The 16,041-nt window shown below is 39.2% G+C and overlaps 1 protein-coding gene across 1 annotated transcript in view; it reads right to left on the minus strand.

The window, feature by feature from the left end:
* KPNA6 (karyopherin subunit alpha 6) overlaps positions 1-16,041 on the minus strand; it is a 53,900-nt gene that overhangs the window by 13,586 nt on the left and 24,273 nt on the right. The window contains exons 2-5 of the mRNA XM_041766727.1: positions 3,907-4,040; positions 2,943-3,035; positions 2,438-2,537; positions 1,013-1,107 (exon numbers count right to left, since the gene is read on the minus strand). Coding sequence (XP_041622661.1) covers positions 1,013-1,107; positions 2,438-2,537; positions 2,943-3,035; positions 3,907-4,040 — 422 coding nt within the window. The remainder of the gene's footprint in view (positions 1-1,012; positions 1,108-2,437; positions 2,538-2,942; positions 3,036-3,906; positions 4,041-16,041) is intronic.

Genomic DNA, 16,041 nt, shown 5'->3' on the forward strand with positions numbered 1-16,041 from the left:
CTCAGCGTGTGATCCTAGAGTCTGGGACCAAGTCCCACATTGGGCTCCTTGCAGGGAGCCTGCCTCTATCTCTCCCTCCATCTCTCATGAATAAATAAAATCTTTAACAAGAAGAAAAAAAAAAGCAAAAAAACAGTATGAGCAGTGATGTAACACAATGGGATGTTGGACGCAGGCTTCAATGGACCCAAGTCTAATTCTGCACTACTGCAGCACCCGAGCCTTATGGCAAGTTGCTTTATTTCTGAGCTTAAGTTCTTCATTTGTGAAACCAGGATCAGAGTGACATGCATCTTTCAAAGTCTCTTTCAGCTGAGATTCTGGTAATGTTCTAATGGACTTATTACCTATTTCTGAAAAGAAAGACCCAGAGAGGCTAAATGATTTGCCTCAGGTCACATAGGTAATTTAGAAGCGGACTAGAACCTTTGATTTATATTACATATTTTTAAGTAAACTCTATGCCCACTGTGGGGCTCAAACTTATGATCCCATGATCAAGAGTTATATGCTGTGCTGACTGAGCCAGCCAGGTACTCCTAGAACCTTTAATTTATAACTGCATAATTAGCTTGTCATATTCTGGTATTTTCCTTTTTTAAAAGAAGATTTATTTATTTATTGTTTTGAGAGAGAGACAGAGTGTGAGCATGTGAACAGGCATTGTGGGAGCAGAGGAGGAGAGATAAAGAATCTTAAGCAGACTCTATGCTGAGTTTGGAGCATGACCAGGAGCTTGCTCTCAGCAGCCCGAGATCACAACCTGAGTTGACACCAAGAATCGGATGCTTAACTGACAGAGCCACTCAGGTGCCCCTCTCGTATCTTTCCTTTGAGATTGTTGTAGGAAGAGATTTTTTGGTTCTCTTATTTGAGGCCAAGACCTCTGAGGCATCTCTTAAATACTTCCTCATATCACTTGTCTATTTCCTGAGAGATGTGTCTATAGAAACACCCGACAATTTCTTGGGAAAAGGGCTTTCATCTGGTACCCCTCTACACCAGGCCTCACCTGTAATGTACAATTCTCATTCCTCTTCAGAAACTCGACAAATCGATCCACAACTCCTGGAGTGTTGATAACTTCATCTATTGGAGGACTAGGCTCTGGAAGAGGGAGAAAGGAAAGGAAAAGTCAGGAGAAGTTTTGGCTGGTGCATTCCTAAGTAGTCCTGACCATTCCTTTTTTTTTTTTCTTAAAGATTTTATTTATTTATTCATGGAAGACTGGGGCAGGGGGCGCGGGTAGAGACACAGGCAGAGGGAGAAGCAGGCTCCCTGTAAGGAGCCTGACATGGGACTCGATCCTGGGTCTCCAGGATCACACCCTGGGCTGAAGGCGGAGCTAAAACGCTGAGCCACCCAGGCTGTCCTGTCCTGACCATCCTTTTTTCTTTTGTTTTTTAAAGACTTTATTTATTTATTCATGACACACACACACACACACACACACACACACACACAGAGAGAGAGAGAGAGAGAGAGAGAGAGAGAGAGAGAGAGGGGCAGAGAAACAGGCAGAGGGAGAAGCAGGCTCCATGCAGGGAGCCGGATGTGGGACTTGATCCCAGGACTCTAGGATCACGCCCTGGGCCAAAGGCAGGGATCCCCTGTCCTGACCATTCTTTTTTTTTGTCCTGACCATTCTTAACAACATTCCCAACCTTCTTTTTGGTGAGTTAGTTTTCATATTAGTCACCTTTGAAATGCGTGATATAGTTGGGATGCTAAAGAGAAAATCAATCCTAAGTTAAGTATACTCACCTTTGGCTTCTTCAAACTTAATTCCTGAAGTAAGGAATTAAGGAAGAGAAGAAAGTCCAATAAATGAGGAACCCTTATCCAAATATTTCCCTTCTATTTTTCTTTTTCTTTCATTTATTTAAATATTTCCCTTCTAAAAAGAACACTCGTTTCTTGGGAGGACTGCCTCATATCCTGAGACAAGAAGCATTTCTATCATACATCAAATTTTTACTGAGTATAAACTATGTGCCACACACAGTCCTAGGTAAAGATACAACAACGAACAAAAACAAAAGTCTCTGCCCTCAGAAAGCTTATGTCCTAATGAGGAGAGCCATTCTTTTATGTTAATAAGTGTAACTGGAAATAAAGAAGAGGTAGGACAGGGTAAGGTTAAAAATGCCAAGAGTGAAGGGGACCTGCAATTTTAGATAGGGCATCAGGGAAGGCTTGTGAAGAACCCAGAATATGATCATATAAGGGAGATGTTGTCACACATATATCAGCAACCAGAGGATATCAGACAGAGGGAACAGCCAATGCAAAGGTAAGAATGTACCTGGTTTGACCAAGGAACACCAAAGCAGTATAGCTGGAGCAGAACTAGTAAAGGCGAGTAATAGATGAGGTCAGTGAGAAGAAACAAGGTTAAATCATGTAGGTCTTCCCTGGGGAGGACCAGGCTTCATACCTTTGGAGAGCAGTTTCCGGAATTTCTGTGTGGTTGCTAACTGCAGGTCAGAATCATCAGAAAAGAGCATCTCCACCATCTCTCGTGTGATCACACTCTCCTAGAATGTAAGACAGATTTAAGACTTTGCAAACCAATGCCAGAGCTAGATATGAGTACACACGTCTGCTTGGCATCCTGTGTTCTAAAGACTTGAGGACAAGAGGATGGCATAACAGAGTAAGGTCAGGAGAAGGTTTTGTTTAATACATGGCTGCTTTAAATTTGGACATTTGGATGATTCCTAATCTGAGGCAAATGATGGCTTCCCTTAAGTGTTTCCTCAGGTGTCTCCATCACAGATGAAACCCTATTGATTCCTTATGCTAACCAGCTACAAAAGGACCCATGAAAGAAAGAGCTTATTAGCATGGTTGTTAGCAAAACAACTAGAGGATGTGAACTGCCCAATTTCTGTTCTATAGACACTGGTGCTTCCCAGGGCTGCCTAAAGCACATGCCTTACCCCAGTGGTGGAGCTCACATAGGAGTCCATGAGGAGACTGTCAAACATAGCGGCTTCTTCATTAATCAGCTCCACATTTCTCCGTTTAAAAAGCTGAAAAAAAAAAAAAAAAGACATAGTGGTGAAACTACTTACTGTAATAAAGAAAACAATGATCCAATGTTAAGTTATTGCAATAACTGTCAAGGAAATGCTAGCATAGCTGAGAAAATGACAAGTTTACTGTATTGACAGGGAAAGATATTCAAGGGCTTTATTATATCTAATTGTTCACGTTTTTTAAGAGAACTTTTTTTTTAAGTAAGCTCTGTGCCCAATGTGGGGCTTCAATTCATGACCCTGAGATTAAGAGTCACATGCTCTACTAAGCCAGCTAGATGGCCCTAAGAGAACATTTAAAGATTTCTGTGCCTTTTGTATAAAAGTTTATGGGTATAAAAGGCTTTGAAAAAGTAGTAAAGCAAGAAGATGGGCAAAAGCAGGTTAGGTGGCTGCATCTAGACCTGGGCAAGGCATTAGTCTGGTGGTTTGTGGCAGAGCACAGATGATGAGGCATTAATAAAGTCTTAGTCCTAGGGAGACTTACAAAGAGTGGACTGAAGACATAGATGTAAGACAGCCAGCATAGCTGATGAACCAGCCAGGCCGTATACTGACTACAGGGGTGAAGAAAAGATAAGACAACAAAGGGCTAGACCCAGAAAGTTATATACTGAAGACATAAATGATGTCTAAGTTCTTTTTTTTCTAAATTTTTAAATTTTTTTTTTTTGAAAGACAGCATGGTAGGGAGGCACAGAGGGAGAAAAACTTAAGCAGGCTTCATGCCCACACAGAGTCCAAAGGGGAGATTATCTCATGACACTGAGATCATGACCTGAGCCAAAATCAAGAATCAGATGGCTTAACCAACTGAGCATTGTTTCCCTGAACAGTATGTTTGAGCATACTCAGGTTAACCTACTTGTTGCTCCCGTTTCTGCTTCCGGAGTTGAATGCCCTCTTCCTCTCTTCTTCGTCTCATTTCCTCAGGGTTTAGGGCATTGTTCTTATAGCTCTTCATTCGATAATTGTCTTTCCCTGGGCTCGCCATGGTCTCTAGAAAAAGATAAAAAATACAAAAGTTCTTTAGAGGATGTACCACTGCAACTCCAACCAAAAGGAAACTGCTATCCTAAATTTCAAGCATTCTGAGTAAAACGTCTGCCCAGTATCAAGGTCTGAAAATCAGTTTGTCAATTTTTCTTTCAAGTAAAAATAGTGTCAATTAAAAAAGAATCCAGTATAGTTTACATACAGTAAACTTTGTGTTAGTATTAGATGTATTAGTTTTAGGCATAAAATACAGAGGTTCAACAACTGTATACATTACTCAGTGCTAATCAAGGTAAGTGTGCTCTAAATCCCTATCACCTATTTCATCTGTCCTACCACCTGCCTCCCCTCTGGTAACCAGTTTGTTCTCTGGAGTTGAGTCTATTTTTTTGGTTTGTCTTCTTTTCATAAAAAAAAAAAAAAAAAAAAAAGGTGTCAATTTAAAAAGTGTTTTTTTTTTTTTTAAGATTTATTTATTTATTCAGAGAGAGAGAGAGAGAGAGAGAGAGAGAGAGAGGCAGACACAGGCAGAGGAAGAAGCAGGCTCCATGCAGGAAGCCTGATATGGGATTGGATCCCAGGTCTCCAGGATCACACCCCGGGCTGCAGGCGGTGCTAAACCACTGCGCCACCAGGGCTGCCCTAAAATAGTGTATACTTTACTTAGTAACTTAATTACTGACAGGTGATTTTCCTACAGACACATTTTCAAAGGTTGGATTTATTCTTTTTTTTTTTTTTAAGTTTTGTTTGTTCATGAGAGATGCAGAGAGGCAAAGACATAGGCAGAGGGAGAAGCAAGCTCCCTGTGGGGAGCCTGATGCAGGACTTTATCCCAGAACCCTGGGATCATGACCTGAGCCAAAGGCAGATGCTCAACCACTGAGCTACGCAGGTGCCCTGAATTTGTTGTTTCATCAAGAACATTCTTGGAGCCCAATGCAGGGCTCAATCCCAGGACCCTGGGATCATGATCTGAGCCGAGGGCAGACACTTAACTGATGGAGCCACCCAGGCCCCCCAATTAAGGACATTTTTTTAAAAAGATTTATTTATTAATGAGAGACACACAGAGAGAGGCAGAGACACAGGCAGAGGGAGAAGCAGGCTCCATGAAGGGGAGCCCGACATGGGACTTGATCCTGGGTCTCCAGGATCACACTCTGGGCCAAAGGCAGGTGCTAAACCGCTGAGCCCACCCAGAGATCCCCCTCGTTAATCCATTTTTGAGTTGGCAAGTAACATCTTAGTCTTTGGTTCCCAGGCCCTCTGAAATATTCTGTAGATCACACTGAGAATTCTAAGCAATGAACTGCCAGTTGTAGGCAGGTAAATGTCAAACTTGACTAACTGGTACCATGCTGCCTTCCACTGTGATGCCAATTTCCATTATCTTACCAGTATACAACAGGTTTCCAAGGATATATATCTTATTACTTGCAATTTTCACTTTTGCCAATCTACTGTGTATAAGGTATTTTATTGATAGCAATTTGCATATCCCTGATTATTAATGAGGTTAGATTTCATATTTATTAGCCACAGTTCCCCTTCTGTGAAAAATCCATGTGTATTTTGAATATTTTTCTTTTGAATTATTTACCCTTTTCTTACTGATTTGTAGTTGTTTAGATATTCTAATTGTTAATCACTTGCTGGTTATTTGTATTACAAATATCTTCCAGCATTCTAAAGCTTTTCAGTTTTTTCCAATTTTCACTTATGGAGTTCTTTAACAAGTGGTTCTTAATTATCATATAGTTGAAATACTCTTTTACACTTAGCTTTTTCTATGTGTCTTCTTTAATAAATCCTTTCATGCTCCCCAAATCAGAAAGATAGCTTCTTATGTCTTCTAGAAGTTTTTTTTTTTTTTTAAGATTTTATTTATTCATGAGAGACGCATAGAGAGAGAGAGAGAGAGAGAGGCAGAGACATAGGGAGAGGGAGAAGCAGGCTCCATGCAGGGAGCCCGATGTGGGACTCGATCCCGGGACTCCAGGATCACGACCTGAGCAGTGCCCAACTTCTGAGCCACCCAGGCGTCCCTGTCTTCTAGAAGTTTTAGAACTTGCCTTTTACATTTCAGGTATTTTATCTATCAGAAATTTAACTATGTGTGTATATGAGATAGGGATTCATTTTTTTCCACATGGATAAACAACGGTCTTAGCATAGGTTTACTGAACACTTTCCTTTCTCACTATGCCATTCCTGTCATCAAGCAAATCTCCTTTTATGACCAAATCTAGTTTTAGAATCTCTACCACTGGTCAATTTCTTTCTTGTTCTAGTATCATATTTTCTTTTTTAAAATAAAAGATTATATTTGGGGGGAACTTGGGTGGCTCAGTCGGTTAAGCATCTTCCTTCGGCTCAGGTCATCATCTCAGGTCCAGGGATCGAGGATTTATTTTATTTATTCTTAGGTACTTTTTTTGTGGGGACGGTTAAGAAGTCACTGTGTATCTTATATCCAGACACCTTGCTAAACTAAATTCTTATTAATTCCAAAATTTGTGATTTTTAAAATGTAGTCAAATATGTCACTTGCAAATAATAGATTTTTTCTTTTTTATCCTCATATTTTAAAAAACCCTACTCAGTACTAGAAAGTAAAGATTTAAAATGGTGTTTACAGGTTTTTGGCATACATCTTTGATCAGGTTAAAAAAGATCCCTGTGTTGATAGTCTTCTGTAAGTTTTTTTTTTCTGTAAGTTTTTAATCCTAACTATTGAATATTATATCCAATCCTTCTCTGCATCTATTGAGATATGCAGTTTTTCTTTTTCTTTTTTTTTTTTTTAAAGATTTATTCATGAGACACAGAGAGAGAGAGGCAGAGACACAGGCAGAGAGAGAAGCAGGTTCCATGCAGGGAGCCTGATGCGGAACTTGATCCGGGCACCCTAGGATCACTCCCTGGGCTGAAGGCAGACACTCAACCACTGAGCCACCCAGGCGGTCCCTAGTTTTTCTTTTTTAAGAAGCATAATTGAACTATAGATTTTCTAATATAAAATTACACATGAAATCCAGTAATAAGCTCCACTTGGTCAGGATGATTAGAGTTTTTAATACACTGGTTATGTTTTAATATTATTTAGAATTAAGTGACATAAAAAAGTATAGGACTTTCTATTTTTCTTCTTTGGTGTTATCAAAAGAAATGTTCTTCAGGAGCCTAAGTGGCTCAACTGGTTAAGTGTCAGCTTGGTTCTGCGCAGGTCATGATCCATAGGTCTTGGGAATGAACCCCCTAGTTCTCTGGGTTGGCTCAGCTTGCCAAGGGAGTCTGCTCTTCCTTTGTCCCTCTCCCCACTCTCACTCTCTCTCAAATAAACCTTAAAAAAAAAATTCCTTCTTGTTTTCTGAATGTATAAGAGTAAATAACTTATTGAATGGACAGAACTCTGTATATTGCTTTCATACCATGGTAAAGTTGAAAACTTATAAGTTGAACCATAGTAAGTCGGGGTGGGTATATAAATACATATTTGCTTTTTTGTCTTTGTATATATCCAATTTATGTTTAGTGCCTCATGTGTGCTTGAAAAGAATCTATATTCTTTAATAATTGTTCATGGCCTTCTCTATACCATGTATCTATTAAATCAGGTTGTTATCCATGCTGTTCAATTCTTCCATTAATTTACAATTTTTTTTCTCGTTTTCTTGACTTTTCAACACTGAATGTATCCATTTCACCTGTAGTTTTATTTTGCTGTATATATTTTAAGACAATTGTATTAGAAGTACATACATTTAGAAACAGTCCTGTCTTCCTGGTTTATTCAAGTTTTTTTTTTCCCCCCAAATTGTGAACAGCCTAATTATTCCTTAACAATGTGTTTTGTCTTACTTTGTTAGACATTAACATAGCTTCCATTCTGATCATGGTGGAATAACAGAGATTGGATTAACCATTCTGCTACAAACGGTTTCAGATATTGGACATGAGGTGGTGAAAACCTGTGATCCCCAAGAGTGGGAGCCTTACTTATCTCCTTGGCTTTCTGCCTCAAAGCACATTATATGCTTCGCTGAGCAGGGAGAGGGCTCAAGGAGATTGAGACAGCTGGAAATTGTGAGGCAGAATTCCAGAGAAGAGATACACAGAAAAAAGCTCAGGAAATCTGCCTGGGGTTCCCTTAAATCTGTGCTGCTAAGGATATACATGTGTCAGGCAAAGCAGATCTCACACAGGCTGGAAGGCAACTGATGAATCAGAGTGGAGATTCCTTACTGATCACTCAGTAAGGAGTGAAGACCCTAAAAGGGCTATGTTTTAATGTTCACATTAAACTACCCCCAGAAAAGACTACTAACAAGAGTTTAAAAGCAAGACTTAAACTAATCAATCAATAATATAAAGCCTATAAAGCTCTACATACTTAAAAAAACACAAAAATTACATAAAAATCCAATTAAAAACGTACAGATACGCCAACAAGCAGGAAAATGTGACCTGCAGTCAGATGAAAAATCAATTAATAGACTTGAAAATGATGCTGCAGTGCAAGTGTTATCAAAAGCCCTAATATATTAATGCAGCTGGAGTTACAGGAGAAAAAATAGGATGGAGGAAAGGAGACAGAAAAAAACTTAAGAAACAAAGACTGAAAAATTTCCAAAGTTGATCCCATAAAACCTCCAAAAATCATGATAAACCTTAAGAATGATAAAAACAAAGAAAATCAAAGGCTCATGGTGATGCAGTCAGCTAAGTGTCCCAGACTCCTGGTTTCAGCTCAGGTGGTGATTTCAGGCTCGTGAGACTGAGCCCTATATGGGGCTCAGACTCAGCATAGAGTCTGCTTGTATTCTCTCTCCCTCTTCCTCTGCCTTCCCCTGTCACTTGCACACACACACATGCTCACTCATGCACTCTCTCAAATAAATAAGTCAGTCTTTAAAAGACAAAACAAGGAAAATCACAATGAGGCATATCATAGTGAAATTCCTGAAAAAGTGATAAAGAAAATCTGAAAATTAGCTAGAATGACTCATTACACACAGAAAACCAAAGTAAGAATGATGTGACTTCTTGCCAGAAACTATACAAGTCAGAAGATAATGAAATACCATCTTTAGTATACTGAAGGAAACCTGTCAAACCGGAATTCTATACTCAATGAAAATACTTTCAAAAATGAAAGTGAAATACAAATCAACCTCTTCAAACAAAAGCTGAGATTTTTGTCTCTAGCAGACATGTACTAAAGAAATACTACTGTTCAAAACAAAAACTACAGTTAAGTAGAAGGAAAATGATACCAGATGTTAACTCAGATCCTCACAAAAGGAAGGATACTAGAAATGGTAAACATATAAGTACATATAAAGTAACTTTTTCCCATTTAAAACATTTCTTTAAAGTTTACAAGTCAATAATGGACATAAAATGCAATTATAAAAAAACAAACCAAGAACACATGACAAATAGAAAACAAACTGATTTCCAGAGTTACAATATTCTAATATTCAAATTTCCAGTTTTTAATTAAAAAAAAAAAACACAAGGCATATAAAGTAACAGGGAAATACGGCCCATTCAAAAGGACAAAATAAATTGACAGAAAGTATCCCTGCAAAAACCCAGATAATGGACATATTAGACTTTCAAGGAATGGTCTTAAATACATTTAAAGAGCTAAAAATAATTTTTAAAATGTTTTTAAAGATTTTATTTTTTTTTTTTAATTTTTATTTATTTGATAGTCACAGAGAGAGAGAGAGAGAGAGAGAGAGAGAGAGAGAGAGAGACACAGGCAGAGGGAGAAGCAGGCTCCATGCACCGGGAGCCCAACGTGGGATTCGATCCCGTGTCTGCAGGATCGCGCCCTGGGCCAAAGGCAGGCGCCAAACCACTGTGCCACCCAGGGATCCCTTTAAAATGTTTTTTAAAAAAGACACCTAAAGGAAATCAGGAAAACAATGCATGAACAAAATGAGAATATCAAACAGAAAAAGAACCAAGTAAGTTCTGGAGTGGAGAGGTCCCTGCCTGGATCAGTTGGGAGAGGAATATGCTAACTATTGATTTTGGGGTTTTGAGTTTGAGCTTCATGCTGGATGTAGAGATTACTTAAACTAAAGAAAAGGGCAGGGGGTGGGGGGCAGCCTGGGTGGCTCAGTGGTTTAGCGCCGCCGCCTTCAGCCCAGGGTGTGATCCTGGAGACCCGGGATTGAGTCCCATATCAGGTTCCCTGCATGGAACCTGCTTCTCCCTCTGCCTGTGTCTCTGCCTCTCTCTCTCTCTCTCTCTCTCTCTCTGTGTGTGTCTCTCATGGATGAATAAATAAAATCTTAAAAACAAAAACAAGGGGATCCCTGGGTGGCGCAGTGGTTTGGCGCCTGCCTTTGGCCCGGGGCGCGATCCTGGAGACCCGGGATCGAATCCCACGTCGGGCTCCCGGTGCATGGAGCCTGCTTCTCCCTCTGCCTGTGTCTCTGCCTCTCTCTCTGTGACTGTCATAAATAAATAAAAATTTAAAAAAAAAAAAACAAAAAAAACAAAAAACAAAAACAAAAACAAGGGAGAAATTAAGACATTTCTACATAAACAAAAGCTGAGGAAGCAGGTCACTACTAGACCTGCTAGACAAGAAATGCTAAAGGGAGTCCCTCAAACTGAAAATGAAACAAAAAGACACTCCACAGTAACTTGAAGCCAGTAGAGGTAACTGCATGGGTAAATATAAAAACCAGTATTATTGTATTTTTTTAAAGTATTTTATTTATTTATTCATGAGAGAGACACACACACACAGAGACAGACAGACAGAGGCAGAGCCACCCAGGCATCCCTGTATTTTTGGTTTGTAACTCACTTATTTCCTACATGATTTAAAGGACAAATGTACAATTATAAATCTGTGTTACCGGGCATACAACATGTAAAGATGTAATCTGTAACCTGTGACAGCAACAACATAAAGGGAATTGGACCTGTACAGAAATACTTTTTGAAGTTAAGCTGGTACCAATTCAAACTAGACTGCTATAAACTTAGAATGGTAAATGTAATCCCCATGGTAACCACAATATCTAAAAAAAAATACAAAATAGAAATTAAAAATATACACAAAAGGAAATGAGAAGAGAATCAAAACAATTCACTACCAAAAAAAAAAAAAAATCAACTAAACACAGAAGGCAGTAATGGAGGAAGAGCAGGAGAAAAAGGTATAAGACAAGGAAAACAGAGTAAAATGCCAGAAGTTCTTCCCTGTCAGTAATGTATTACATGTAAACAGATTAAGCTCTTTAGGCACTATAGGTTGTCTGCAAAGACTTACTGCATATACAAAGACATAGACAAGTTTAAAGTAAATGGATGGAAAAAGATATTTCATCCATATGGTAGCCAAAAGAGAACTAGGTTAGCTATACTAATAACAGACAAAAAAAACCAAGTCAAACATTGTTCCAAGAGATAAAGAAGGGGGCAGCCCAGGTGGCTCAGCGGTTTAGCACCGCCTTCAGCCCAGTATGTGATCCTGGGAACCCGGGATCGAGTCCCATGTTGGGCTCCCTGCATGGAGCCTGCTCCTCCCTCTGCCTTGTGTCTCTGCCTCTCTCTGTGTGTGTCTCTCATGAATGAATGAATGAATGAATGAATGAATAAATAAATAAATAAATAAAATCTTTTTAAAACAGAGAGATAAAGAAGGACATTATATCCTTATAGAAGGGTCAATTCATCAAGAAGATATGGCAATTATAAAATATATGTATCAGGGTGCCTGGGCAGTTCAGTTGGTTAAGCAGCCAACTCTTGGTTTTAGTTAGGGTCATGATCTCAGGTCTTGAGATCAAGCCCAGCACGGAGTTGGCTTCAGATTCTCTCCATCTTCCTTTGCCCCTCCCTTGGCTCGTGCTCTCTCAAATAAATTAAAAAATCTTTAAAAAAAAAAAAAAAAAAAAAAAGAACAGAACACTACATAGATGATTAATAAAGAAAAAGAGGACTTCAACAACATTATGAATCAGTTAGACCTAAAAAGACCTATAGAACACTCCACCCAACAACAGAATATACCTTTCTCAGGTATACATGGAATGCTCTCTCCAGGACAGACCATGTAGGCCAGAGTCTCAATGAATTCTGAAAGATCAAAATCAAAGTATCTTTGACCATATGCAATGAAGCAAGAAATTCACAAATATGTGGAACCCAACAACATACTCTTACTTTTAAAAAATATTTTATTTATTTTATTCATGAGAAACACAGAGAGAGGCAGAGACACAGGCAGGGGGAGAAGCAGGCTCTCTGTAGGGTGCCTGATGTGGGCCTCAATCCCTGGAACCTGGGATCATGACCTGAGCCAAAGGCAGACACAACTGCTAAGCCATCCATGCGTCCTCATACTCTTAATAGATGGAGGACTCATACTTCTTGAGTTTAGAACTTACTACAAAGCTATAGTAATCAGAAATAGCGTAGTACTGGCATAAGGATGTTTACATATCAATGGAATAAAATTCAGAGTGTAGAAATAAATTCACACATCTATGGTGAGCCAAATTTTAATAAAGGTGTCATGTTCATTCAATGGAGTAAGAATAGTCTCTTCAAAACAGTGTGGGAAAAAAAAAACAAAAATAAAAACAAACAAAAACAAAACAAAAAAACAAAACAAAACAAAACAAAACATAGTGTGTGGACAACTAGATTTCCAGATGTTGGACCCCTAGCTTACACCATGTACAAAAATTAACTCAAAATGGATCAACAACCTAAATGCAAGCCAAGACCATAAAATGCCCATAAAATGCTTAGAATAATACACCGAGAAAATTTTTTATGACTTTTGATTTGGCAATGGATTCTTTTACCTATGACATCAAAAGCACAAGCAATAAAAGATATTAACAGAAAGTGAAAAGAAAATTTGTAGCATGAGAAAAACTGTTTCCAAATCATGTTTGATAAGGATTTAATATCAAGAATATATAAAGAATTTCCCCTCCTCCCATTCATGCTCTCTCTCCTTCACACTCTCTCTCAAATAAAATATCTAAAAAAAAATTTCCACAACCCAACAAAAAGACAGACAACCCAATTTAAAAATGGGCAAATGATTTGTGCACTGCTCACTAAAGAAGATATGTAAATGCCAATATGCACATGAAAAGATGCTCAACAGGGTGCCTGGGTGGCTCAGTCAGTTAAGTCACCAGCTCTTGATTTGGGCTTAGGTCATGATCAGGGTCTGTGGCTCCATGGTTCAGCAAGGAGTCTGCTTGGATTCTCTCTCTCCCTCTACCTGCCCCCCCCCCCGCTTATATTCTAATAAATAAATAAAATATTTAAAAAAGATGCTCAACATAATTAACCTTAAGGGAAATGCAAATCAAAACTACAATGAGATATGATTTCATATCTACTAGAATGACCACAATAAAAACAGAAAAAACACCAAGTGTTCTCAAGACTGTGGAGAAATGGGTATCTAGTGCATTGCTGGTGGGAATGTAAATTCAAGACTTTGGTATATTTAAAAAAGAGCTGAAAACAAGACTCAGTCAGATACTATATGCCAATATTCAATGTGGTATTATTCACAATAGTCATAAGTTGAATGGATAAACAAAATGGAGCAAATACATACAATGGATTATTATTCAGTCATAAAAAGAAATGAAGGTCTGACACATAGATGAACCCTGAAGATAGCATGCTAAGTGAAATAAGCTAGACAAAAAAGGACAAGTATATGACTCCACATTTATAAGGTATCTAGAGTAATCAAACTCAGAAACAGAAAGTAGATTAAAGGTTATCAGGTGCTACAGGGAGGAAAAAATAGAGAGTTATTGCTTAATGGGTACACAGTTTCTGTTTGGGGTGATGAAAGTTGGGAAATGGATAGTGGTGGTGGTTGCACAACAATGTAATATAATAAATGCTACTTAACTAGGCATTTAAAAATGGTGAATTCTGATATATTTACCATACAAAAATTTTATTATTATTATTTTTAAAGATTTTATTTACTTATTCATGACAGACACACACACACACAGACAGAGACACAACACAGGCAGAGGGAGAAGCAGGCTCTATGCCGGGAGCCTGACATGGGACTCAACCCCGGGTCTCCAGGATCACACCCCAGGCTGAAGGCAGCGCCAAACCGCTGGGCCACCCGGGCTACCCCTTACAAAAAATTTAAATTGCAGCACACTTCCTCCAATTAAATCTGACAAAGAATCCCTGTTCTAAATCTTTTTAAGATTCTGTATTTGTCTCTTTACATTCTTTCATTTCAGGGCCAATTATATTAACCGTATTTTCTTATTTTTGTGTTCTTGATGTTTTTCCATTTCAAGCTTTACAGACCCAGGGAGAGACTGCCCCTCCCATGGCTGGTAATTCCTAAAGGGAACAACTTGTCCAACAGAATGCAAACTAACTAGTCCAAGGTCACGTCTCCTCTATCTTACCTGTACACCCCAAAAAGCAATATTCCTCCATTTTAATTCATCCCTTGGTCAGGTAGTAGTAGGCAAGTAGAGATCACTCCTGTAGGCCAAAGCCCTATGGATTCATTCAAACTAGCCAATCCTCAACTGTTTATACTCTGCCCTGCCTTCACGGTTTCCCTCAAACTTTAGTAAAGGCTCTGGCCTAATTTGGCTTGCCCTTCCCCTTCTGCCTGGTGCTTTCTTTTGTGACCCGATACGCATGCAGTGGTTCTCTGATCTGTGAACCTAACAGACTTCTTCCTTTTACACCTCATTCCTGTCCCTTCCTGTGGCCAGAATGACTTTATCATAGCTTACCCCATACTGACATTTTAAAAACAATCTCAATATTTAAAAAACTGGTAAAAGTGAAACTGATTGGGGCATCTGGGTGGCTCAGTGGATTAAATGGCCCACTCTTGATTACGGCTCAGGTCATGATCTCAGAGTTGTAATTGAACTCTGTATTGGGTATGGAGCCTGCTTGAGATTTTCTCCCTCTCCCTCCCACTCTCTTCCCCTTGTAAAGAAAAAAAAAAAAAGTGAAGCTGATTATGTTAACCCACAAGTAAGTAGGCTTCCTCTAGAGGTATTTCCTAATTCTCTAAATTATTTTTTCTCTTTTTTTTAAAGTAAGCTTTCAGCTTACATGGGAACCCAACGTAGGGCTTGAACTCATGACCCTGAGATCAAGAGTCGGACAACTAACTGACTGAGCCACCCGGGTGCCTCCCACTCTCTAAGTTTCTAACTGGAAACAGTTACTAAAAGTATTGCTAAAGGGGTGAAAAATAAGTTTTACAGGCAAACAGAACAAGTAATTAAGAGTACCCCCTTTCTGAAGTAGTTGGGGTGAGTGTAATGGGAGTTTGAAAAGAAATCTCAAGATTTGGGCTGGTTCTTCAACCACGAAGTCATGTTGGGGGTAGAAATACAATAAGGACATAAATGGGAGGGGGGCAGGGAAGAGTCTATTAAGAGAATCTGAGTGAAAGAGAACCGAAAATGGAAGCTGAAAAAAGTGAATTCTGGAGGTAGAGAAACCGAGGAAATGAAATTTCAGAGAGGGTGCCCCTCTATCATTCTGAAAAGTAGCTTGGCAAACCAATCACAGCAGTAGGTCTTAGAATGTAGGAGACACAACTATGTGGTGAAGCCCAAGTGAATTTATTATATAAAAAAAAAAATTGTAGGGGACTGCAGTGGCCTCCCTTTGGGGTTCCTGATTACCCCTGTGCCTGGAGACTAAGAGGCACAGGACAGATTTCTAAAGGCAGCACTGTGGATTGCTGTCCCCCATTACCTGACACATGGTTTTTCATGACTCAGCCTGGGCTCTCCCAGGGGGCGGTCTCCTCCTTCAAGCAGAGCTGACAGCAAAGCTGGAAGGAGAACCAGGCTGTGCTTCTTTAGTCACCATGGTGACAAGAAACTATCGCAAATATTTGCTTATGACTTCACTGAAGAAGCCAGGCAGGGGAGGTTAGATTGGAAGAAGGAACGACCACAGAAGCACATCTGGAATC

Source organism: Vulpes lagopus, chromosome 8 (assembly GCF_018345385.1).
Source record: "Vulpes lagopus strain Blue_001 chromosome 8, ASM1834538v1, whole genome shotgun sequence".
Lineage (NCBI taxonomy): Eukaryota > Metazoa > Chordata > Mammalia > Carnivora > Canidae > Vulpes > Vulpes lagopus.